Below are 11,051 nucleotides of genomic sequence, written 5' to 3' on the forward strand. Positions count from 1 at the left end.
GGTTTCAAGGCCTTAAGATTTTAGTTTCGAGATTCAATCAATCTATTAATCTTAAAACTCAAATCATCAATCATTCAATCAAGCAAGAACAATTTAAAATCGATTTCAAGCTTTAGGGTTTTAGGGTTTTCGATTCCAAGATTTAGGGTTTTCATAATTCAGATCAGAACAATCAATCAACATGTTCTAATGGAATCGATTTCAATCTAGTGATTATAAGATGATCAGTTTTAGGTTATACCAATTTTTAGGGTTTATCAAGAACATTGGATTTCCATAATAATGGATTAGGGTTTTAGGGTTTGATCATTATGTTCTTAGATTAATCATTATACCTTTGTTTGTACGGTTGAAACCGGACCACCAAGGAGAACGGATGAACCTCGAGCTGCACACGGACGGACGCGAGTTGGCTGTCGTCGGATGCGAGCTGAACGGGACGGGACGTGTCTCCTTCCTATCGGGTTTGCAAGCGGCTGATCGGGGTTGCGAGCTGGTTGATCGGGAACACGAGCTGGTTGTGATGCGAACGGAAGCTGAGGTCGTCTAGGATCAGGAACACCTTAGGGATGGAGCAGATCGGTTGCTGACGAGCTGGAACGCGAGGTAAGACGAATTAGGGTTCGTTGGGATTAGGTTAAAGTCGCCGGATAGGTTAGGTTTAAGGGATTGGTGATTTTAGCTTAGATTGCAGAGAACAATCGTGCTAATAACGTGTTGTAAAAGAATGAGAATTCTATCTATTTCATTAATGAATAAGACATCCCTTATATAAGGTTTACAAGATAGAGATAAAAGGAAATGGTACAAATCCTAATCCAACTAGATTTAGGATAACTACTAAATACATAAATGGAAATATTACATATACAAGAAAAAGGAAATAAGGTTTCCTTTTCTCTAAAGCTTGTGGCCGCCTCTCTCTCTCCTCTAAGGCATGCGGCCACCTCTCTCTCCTCTTTCTAGGGTTTCGGCTATGTCTCTTTCTTCTAGGATTTGAGCCGGTTATGGACCGGGCCGGTTATGGACCGGGCCAGTTATGGACATTCATCACTTGATTTATAACAATTATTTCAATTTTGTTGTTTTTTCTATGCCTACCCAATTGTTTCAATCGAGCTTCGAGAAAATTAGTGATGAATTTTAAGCAAGGTAGAAAAAATAAGGTTATCAATGTGTGTATCTATCTATCTATATATATATATATAATAGTGTTTGCTTCACTCCTATGCCGCCACGTCATCGCCATGCCACAAAGTCGAGTTATGGGCTGTTGACATGTGTCCGACTAATTAAAACGATGCGTTTTGTTAACTAGGTTGTACGATAGATGTGGGTTTCATTGTGTGATATTGGGCTTCATAATGTCCTCAAGGAACCCAGCCCGCTAAACACTTAAACTCTTGAAACTCAGTGTTTTCGAAATTTGAGCTCCTCACAATCTTTGATTAACGCCATTGGAGAAACTGAGATGCGGAAGTCGGCGTGACGATTCCGTTGGTTGGGGTTTCGATCACGTCCTTTCACCTTCTTTCCTTCCATCGAAACGAGATAGCTTCCAGATCCATTGTATTAAACATTCCACGATCTACACTTCAATGTATGTTAATCTTCTTAGAGGCGGTGTTTCTACGGTATAAAAAGGTATGCTTTGCTCCTCTCCAAACCATCTTCTATATCTTTCTTAAGAAATGGATGCGATGATGCTGTAGCATTTATGGTGAATTGCAATCTATACAATCTGTTATATACTTAGATTTTGTAAATGTAAGTCTGTTATTACAATCTATATAATCGTTTGATTTATTATTTACGGTGAATTGCTCTTTGGTTCTCGATTCTGAGATGTATCGAACTCCATTTCAGGAGAAACAAAGGTATCAACTTTAAGAAATGGAGGCGATGATGCCGTAGCAGAAGCTCCGCCTTGGAATCTGAGGACGAGGCGAGCTGCTTGTAACGGACCTGGAGATGAGCCCACGAGGATCACTGGCGTCAAGAGAGGTAGTAACGAAGGAGGTGGTGATGGAGATTCGCAGAAACTGAAATTCTCTGTTTCTTTTGTTTCTTTGTTGAGGGAATTAGTCGAAAAAGATTTCACGGCCTTCGATGGGAAAAAACCTCCTACAAGACCAAAGAAGAGACAAGAGATATTCATAGTCAAATGAATGTAAGTTCCTAGCTTTCTTTGTTGCTTAACGTTTTCATTCTTGGTTGCTAACTCTTTTCACCGGATTGTGTCTAGCAGAGGAAGTAACAGCAGGCTCTTATGATTTATGACGTCTCTGATGCTGCGGAAACATGATCAAAGGTGTGATTCCTTGGTTTCTTCAGTTTAGAGTCCACAAAAATCATGTTCTATCAACTTTGTTTTAAACTTTTTCAGTTGTAAAAAGGAAGAACAAATATAGCAATGTTCCATTTTTTAGTGAATGAAGCTATTTTACTATGTTTCTTAATATCTTCTCTTTATTTTTCTAAAAGAGGCTAGTGAAGTTTTTAAAAGAGACGAGTGGAGTTTTTATTACCAGAGCTAATAGCAATGCACCTTCTCATGTTTGATTTTTCAACAAAGAAATCTCAGCTTTTACTGTTAAAAGAAGCTTTCGGTGTTATTACATCAGTATAGTACTTCAAAATTTGAGATAAGGGTGACAAATAAGAATGAGGAGACCAATGCAGTGTCGTGGAGCAAAGTCACAGCATTGAATTTGAGCTATGTTCTTCAAATTTTGCATCTTCCAAGACGCGGATAAGGGAGAAGAAAGTTGTAGTATGTTAGGAGAGATGGAATGACTTAGACTGTTAGTTTGTATATGGTCAATTTTTCAATTTTTGGTTGTTAGAGTGCATAGTTATTAGTCTATCACCTTAGTGACTTGAAACTTGGTCGCCCGAGAACAGAGATAGTCTTCTTCCAATTTGTCTAATATTTTTTATACCATTAGAGTGTAAAAGTGAATATTTACCCTCTAATTTCAGATTTCCACATTCCCTAGAAATGCAGGTAAAGAAGACGGACGATTGAATCTACACAGCATCAGTTTGGAAACAAATATAAATGGTATAAAAAATATTAGACAAATTGTGTGTTTTCTAAAATCTGATAAAATTTGAATTCATTTTTCAAACATAAGAATGATAGCTGATGGTCCTCATGTTAAATTGTAGAAAGTGCAGAGTATAAGACCATAAAAAATGGATTGTATGGACGCAAAAGTAATGACGTGATCCTCAACGACTAATTCTCCTGGTAACTATATTGTCGATCATCATTGTCTGAATACAAATTCTCCCTCCTTCCTATGTAAAAAGAACCCAAACAGATTCTCTGATCAGATAATGAAAAAACCAATGATCAAAGGAAAAGAGAGTATGATATAGAAAAAAAAATTTAAGTTCTAATTATTTACAATCCTACGATTTAGAATTAATTTTTTTAATATAATTATATTATATCTATATTATTAAAACTGAAGTACAATTTAGTGTTGTTTGGAAACATAAATAGTAATATAACTGAGAATTATTTGAAAACGAGAATATCAGTATTACATTAATTGTATTTCTATATTTCACTCATATTAACAAATTTATTAATTATATTACCTTAACAATATTTCACATCATTAATTATATTAACATAATAATAATAGTATAGATTTTTATTTATTAGTTAATCAATATTAATTTTGTGTCAATTATAAAATCACAAAGTAAAATAACTGAGTTTACTTTGTTTAACTAAAACATTTTTTTTTTAATTTCAATCGGTAGAAAATTACGTAGCCAAAAACATAATTCAAAGACATGTTTTGTGAATAAAATCATAACTTAAATCAAAATAATAAAAATGAATTACATTTATTGTCACTTAATTTTTCACTCAATATAATTGTCTTACTAAATAAATAAAAAACTCTTTCTATTTCACTTAATTTAGCAAAACACATAAAATTTTTTTTTTATTAGTTTATAAAATCAGTTAGGCATGAACACTAGATATTAGGCCTGGGCGTTCGGGTACCCGTTGGTGTCCGGGTCGGGGTTTTCGGATTTCAGTTCTCTTTTATAACACCTCCTAGATCCCATTCAAGTAAATTTGCAAGTACGGGTCGGGTTTGGATATAACACATCGGGTTCGAGTCGGTTTTGTATCACATCATAGAACCCATAAAGTAATCATATATCATTCGGATTCGGATTATATCGGATCGGTTCGGATATATCCGAAATAAAATCTAAAATTTAAAAGTAAAACATAAGAAATATATATTTATTTATTTATAATTAAGTATTTAAGGTAGTTATTTAAATTTTAAATACTTATTGTTAGATAACATATCAAAATAAATATGAAATTGAATATTTGAAGTATATATTCATGTTTCATATAATTATATTGTATATTATTTTGGATATTCAGATTAGTTTCTTCGGATATTTTTTTTCGGATTTTTCGTTTTTTTCGGTTTTTCGGGTTCGGCTAATAACACTTCGGGTTCGGATATTTTTGTATCACCTTACAAGACTCGTTCGGATATTTTTTACATTTCGGACCAGATACGGATCGGGTTTTTCGGTTCGGGTTCGGTTCGGATTTCGGATTACGGATATTTTGCCCATGCCTACTAGATATCCACTTAGGTACGAGTTGTTCTTTTCGGGTATCGTTTTTTTTGTTTTAAAATTACTCCCTCCTTGAATATTATAAATTTATGTGTAGGTTTTGAGTTGAGTCCTTTTGAGTTTGGATGAGTTCGGTTCTGATGTATATGACCCTAAAAATATCTAAATAACCAATGTACATATTATGAAAAACAAATATTAATGTACAAAAATATAAGGTTAGGATATTTGTACCAAAAATAATCATATTATCCGATTCAATCCAGGTCTTTTGAATACAATTAGTTATATTATGACATATCTAAAATATAAATCACTAATTATGAAAAACAAATATTAATGTATAAAAATATAAGTATAGTGTTATTTTAGTAATTTCATTAATTATATTACTTTAACAATACATCACATCATTAATTATATTTACTCTAACAATATATCAAATCATTAATTATAATATACCATAAAAGTAATAATGCAGATTTTTTATTTATTAGTTAATCAAGATTAACTTTGTGCAATTATAAGAAAAATGTAAGATAACCAAGTTTTTCATATGGTTAATAGTTTGGTTTAATCTGTTTTACTAAAACTTTCTTTTGTCTTAGTTCCGATTGGTGAAAAATTACATAGCCAAACATATAATTCAAAGGCATATTTTATGTGAACAAAATGATAATTTAAATCAAAATAATTAAAAAGTATTACATTTATTATCACTTAATGTTTCACTTCATATAACTATTTTACTAAATAGAAAATTCTTTCTATTTTTCTTATTTTTGCCAAATATATAGAAAGAATTTTCTTTTTAATTTATTTGCGGAATCAGTTAAGTATGGACATTCGGATACTCATTGAGATACAAGTTGTTTCTTTCGGGATTAATTTTTTTGGATTTTGAAATTAGGCGCCACTTGGATATTATACATTTATGTATGAGGTTTGAGTTGGGTCCTCCTGGGTCAGAATGATTTTGATTCTGATGTGTAGAAACATAAAAATATCTAAATAACCAATATATTTGAAAGAGGTTCGTATATTTGTACCAAAAATAATCTTATTACCCGATTCAGTCATAATCTTTTGAATACAATTAGTTATATGATGAAACATCTTAAATATACAACATTAATTATAAAATAACGAATAAAAATTTATAAATCCGTAAAAATTAACACTCGCACGGGCGTGCGGATCAATCTCTAGTAATGCATTATGTATACAACACACAAATAAAACAATATTCTAAGCTTACTTAAAATTTCATGAACTTTTAATATAATTTAAACATTAACTCAAAAATATATAAGGTTAATGAAAAAATAACCTTGAATTACCATATGAGACTTCTAATTTATTTTTTAGAAAAAAACGTATAATAGTTATTACTTGGTTCAACAAAAAATAATAATTTCATATATATTATTAGAAGATCATGAAAAAAATTAGCGACTTAAACTACTGATACGAATTTGAAACAAGTCAAAGAAGAAAAAGGAGTAGTCAACATGACAAAAAATAACAACATTGTATTTGAATAACATATAACCGTACAAATAGAACATAATCCTTACAATAAAATAGATCGAAAACTCAACAATGCCAAAATAAAATATAACATAGCTTTAACAATTGAATTATGAATTTTTTTAATCGGAACGACATTGTATTTCCATATCATAAGATAAAACATGTTTAATCAAAAAATGATCAACATAAACATTTACATATAATATATAACCAAACATTTTCAAACTCACTCACACCAGCATAATTACACACCAGCATATATACAAACCATAAAATCGTACAAAAAATAATAATCTAGATCACAAGTAAAGTATATATCCCGCCCGTACCCTAGTATATATATACATATATGTTTTTCGCTCTGAAAATTTCGTTATACACTAGTATTCAAAACCAAGTGGTTAAAAAACTCCTGTCGATACACATCCGATGAGGTACCAAACTATTGTTCACTATATGGGACAAAACTGACCAAAAGTTTGGTTAAATATAACTAGGATGCATCTTATTCACCGCAAAAGGTTCATAGAAGTTGAATTATTGGAGACTCGGCTTCCATTTTGAAATGTTAGGGACACATTATCACGGTTAAAAACAAAAGACTTAGATGTATGCACTCAGTGTGACGAAAATGAAAGGAAGTGAAGGTTATCGATATAGGTACAATTTGAAGGAGACTGCCACTCACTCGTCTAGTATGTAGTCCAAGATAAAGTTAGTGATTTCACAATGGACAACATGATCAACACATATATATTGATGGTATAATACAGGCTCAAATAATTGGGCCCAAAGGGGAAAGCCCAACCAAACTCGTCTTTTTATCGCCATATACAATTGAGTCAGCTCTTATCTAATCATCAACTCGGACCCCGAAATCCAGTACGCATCTACGTATTAATTACTAAAAAGGTTATAAACTAACATTACGTTGTTTAGAGAATACAATAAGAAAACATCGTCTCCCAACGGCATTTTATTAACTTAATCACATGTTAATGCTTAGGGATAAGCAATTGCCGGAAGACAAGACCCTAGTAAAGTTTCAGATGATCAAAAAGATCCGACACGATAGGAAGATTCAAAACATGGCAAAAAAAGACAGATGAATGGTGAAATCAGCAAGTAATCAAGGAATCACACGGCTATACTTTCTACATTCCGTAAGCGATCTCTGTTCTTGACCCTGGCAAAAGAAAAAAGTCGCCGGACACCAGGAGAAGCAGTTCCCGGCGAGCTGCACGTTCGCAGAACCAGGCTTGAGCGCCATCAAAGGACCCGGTACGACTCCGAATAAAAAGTTCCCGCATAGTAAAAGCCTCTGAAACGCGGCGAAATCAGATCCGGGAGATACGGTTTTCCAGACGTACTGAGTCGGAATCATACCGGAGAAGCTATTGTTCTCTAACGACAAAGCTGAGAGCTTCGGTAAGAGACCCATGAACAGAGGTAACGAGCCTCGGATCTGGTTGTTGCTGAGATCAACGGATATTAACTCGCTGGGGAGACCCGAGGGTGAGTAGTAAGGTGAATCTAAAGAGGTGAAGCCATTGAAGGAGAGAGTAAGCTGTTGCAGAGTTTGATGAGTGAAGATGAACGACGGGACCGAGCCACTGAGTTTGTTGTGGCTAAGATCCACCACTTCAAGAGATGTTAAGTTTCTGAAGCTCTCTGGGATCGTTCCTTCCATGAGGTTGTTCCGCATTGAGATTTGAACTACTGAACCGGGTAAGGATAACGGGACCCGACCGGAGATCCGGTTATCGCTCGCGTCTAGGTAATTCAAGTTCTTCAGCGAGCTCAGATCGGGGAACTCGCCGGAGATGTTGTTGAGCTGGATTTCTAGCCGTTTAAGGCTGGAAAGATTGTTAAAACTCGCCGGAACGGACCCGGAGAGGCGGCTGTTGTCGAGGAGGAGCTCCTCGAGAGCTGGCATGGACCCGAGAGAATCGGGTACGGATCCTGAGAAGGAGTTACCGGAAAGGTATAGGCTGGTGAGGCGGGTGAGGTTGGAGAGGGAGTCCGGAAGAGGACCGAAGAAGTAGTTGCCGGAGAGATCGAGGGACTGGAGATAAGGAAAGTTGAAGGAGACGGAGGAGAGGGACCCGGAATAACCGGCGTGGTCGAGGCTGAGGTCTGTGACCCGACCCGATCCGGAAACGACGGTGTCGCAGCGGAAGCCACAAGTGAATGTCTCGCCGGATAAACCGTCGCAGGGATCGACGGAGAAGTCCCAGGAGCTGAGGCAAGAGCCGGGGGTTATCGATTTCGCATCCACAGAGTTCTTGAACTCTTTAAGAGCTGCCACGTCAGCCCAGAAAGTCTTGGACTCTACTGAAGACAAAGTGAGCAAAACAAGAAGAAGAAGAAGAAGAAGAGACAGAAGAGAAGTCATGTTTGGATTCTGAGACAGACTGAAGAAAGAATAAGTGAAAATAGAACCGTTGGATGAGAGGAGAAAGGTGTTGTGACTTGTGATAGATCTTAGTGAGCGTTCTTGTTCTGACACTTGAATGACTGAAGAATTTATAGAATTGATGATTTAGATATTAATATATGGTACAGGTAACATAATCATGTGTGTGATGGTCCATCCGACATATTCGTGGAGACAAGTATTGTACAGTGAGGTATGGTTGGCCCTATCAACATCCACCGTAAACTCAGATGTAAGATGATGCTTCTTTCTAGATTCCAAAGCTGAACAACTCGTGACTTCGGATTATTACTAGACATATTATTAACAAATACAGTTTAGAAAGTTATACTTTTAGTTGTCATCGAAACATGTCATAACAAATTGAACACACATTGTCAATTCCTAAAATTAAAGTATTGGTTGTTGACCAAAAAAAAAACACTTTTCAAGAAAAAGTCTTTTAGAAGTAATCATAGCCTTATAGGGAATCAAGTTGGTGCGATAATATGCAGCTGTTGCAAGCAAAGGCTCCAAATCATTGGCTCTAACTAACTTATCAATCGATGGAAGAAGAAGACAATGTTCGAATATGATTGAATGGATCCCACTCATTGGCGTTAGGTGTCTAAAAGTCCTAAACCTTTGCCAGGAGGGACTTTTAAAACATGCTGATGGGGTGGTAACCAAGGCTATGCAGAGAGAAGTAAAGCAAAAGGTACTAACAAAATATCTAGAACCATCTGAATTTGGTATCGTCATCATTGTTTCTCCTTGTGTTGTTCTTCAAGAATTGTCTCACCTTTGTTAATCTTGAACACAAATATATTTCCTATAATCTGCATGCACAGCTTAAGTGTATTAGTTGATAGAAAAGATGCATCAGCGTGCATAAACAAAGCAGAATCAAGTGCTTACATCGAGCTGAACTACATGATGTGGATCCTTGCATGGAGTATTCGCTTCTTCTGCTCGAGTGTAATGCATCAGTTCATGAATAGATACCAGAGATAGACAACACATCAGTTCATGAATTAACCATATCACATTATTTGCATTTGTCACTATGAAGAGATGAGTACTTGGACATCAGCACTAAAATATATGTAGGAGAAACAAAACCCTACATCAGTTGCGTCTTCTTATCAGAGAACTGAAGAACGGAATGGGAAATCTGTGTAATGGAGACACAAAGCTGATGGAAACTTTGGACAGAGTTATGCCAACCAAAAATATTACACTTATCACTACTACCATCAACAGCAACTTATTCTGATTCCCAGGAGAAATCTCAGGCTAAAACTCGGTACTTACAATCCAAGCAGCTAGCTAGCTAGAACAGCTCAATCTGCATCTGGAGATGCCAAGAAAAAGAATAAAACAACAGCAGCGGTATCTTCTTCACTGCATCCAGCAACAGTAGTTGCAAAGAGAAGGAAGATGTCATTGACAGAGGCTATTTGTGGGATTTAAGGAGCAGTGATATTCAGTATATGCTGTTATCTTAAAGGCCTGAAAAAGAGAGTAAACATTTCCACTAGTAAAAACCAAAAATCAATTCGGAGAAACAGAGGACAAGCTCAAAAGAAAATTAATAAGAAGAGATACAAAAAATAACAAGATTTTGAGTAGTTTTGGAAAAATTAAAGTGGCAAAAGTTCAGAGAGTGACAGAAACAGAATGCAAAACCTTCTTGTGGGCTTTAAAAGGTTCAACAGGCATGACAATATTAGACCGTTCAATGTTGCCCCAAATCTCGCCTCCTTGGAGTCTCTCCAATGAAATCTCCGCCGACCAAATATGATGAAGATATCCCTCCAATGAAATCTTGTCCCAGAAAAGCACAAACTTCCCGCCGGAGCTGCACATTCTGGCACCTGGACGTAAACGTTCGAACCTGAACTTTTTCCAACATTTGGGCATCTTGAACGGGGGTCGACCATCCATGATCCACTTTTCTTCCCAACGATCAATAATCTGATCACCATAGTGGACAAGTCCTGGAAAGAAAGAGATCCTGGTAGAGAGATCTAAAAGTAAAACCCCTGACCGCCTCTACATTCATCACCCTCTCTGTTTCACGCAAATCCAACTCACCCGGCTCGCACCACAATATAACTCCGTTTTTGCTCAGACAAAAGAGCAAGTTATCAACCATACACCAATCCCTTCGGTATCCTACCATTCCCTGTTCCCCATTTACCTTCCCTCGGCGAGTAGTAAAACGTTCTCTCCTTTTCGTCCAACGCATAAACCTTTTGATCCCTCACCATACTGCTGTGGATATGCTTCTTCCGTTTCGGCATAGGCGGCAAAGGATTCCAAGTCTGAGTCTTCCGGTCGAATACCTCTCCATAGTTACCATAGGAGGCATTACAATTTTAGAAAAGTAACCGACACCAAAAACAAAACACAAGTGGGATTAGAAGAACTCTTGATAACATGTATAATGTATTTATCTTTTGTAACAGAT

At 35.9% G+C, this 11,051-nt stretch overlaps 1 protein-coding gene and 2 long non-coding RNA genes across 3 annotated transcripts; 1 reads left to right on the top strand and 2 right to left on the bottom strand.

The window, feature by feature from the left end:
* Positions 1 to 1,442: 1,442 nt before the first annotated feature.
* Positions 1,443 to 2,459, top strand: LOC106316463. Its single transcript, XR_001264835.1, has 3 exons — positions 1,443 to 1,644; positions 1,867 to 2,170; positions 2,249 to 2,459. It is a non-coding gene; the product is annotated as an uncharacterized LOC106316463 (long non-coding RNA).
* Positions 2,460 to 7,073: 4,614 nt separating this feature from the next.
* Positions 7,074 to 8,699, bottom strand: LOC106313886 (probable leucine-rich repeat receptor-like protein kinase At5g63930). The gene has a single exon (XM_013751812.1). The coding sequence runs from the start codon at positions 8,555 to 8,557 to the stop codon at positions 7,292 to 7,294; it is 1,266 nt and encodes a 421-aa protein (XP_013607266.1). The 5' UTR covers positions 8,558 to 8,699; the 3' UTR covers positions 7,074 to 7,291.
* A 319-nt stretch (positions 8,700 to 9,018) lies between these two features.
* On the bottom strand, positions 9,019 to 10,769 carry LOC106312868. The gene is made up of 3 exons (XR_001264251.1): positions 10,268 to 10,769; positions 9,497 to 10,090; positions 9,019 to 9,417 (listed from the first exon to the last, which is right to left on the bottom strand). It is a non-coding gene; the product is annotated as an uncharacterized LOC106312868 (long non-coding RNA).
* Positions 10,770 to 11,051: the final 282 nt, after the last annotated feature.

The sequence above is a fragment of the Brassica oleracea genome, chromosome C9 (assembly GCF_000695525.1).
Source record: "Brassica oleracea var. oleracea cultivar TO1000 chromosome C9, BOL, whole genome shotgun sequence".
NCBI classification, from domain to species: domain Eukaryota; kingdom Viridiplantae; phylum Streptophyta; class Magnoliopsida; order Brassicales; family Brassicaceae; genus Brassica; species Brassica oleracea.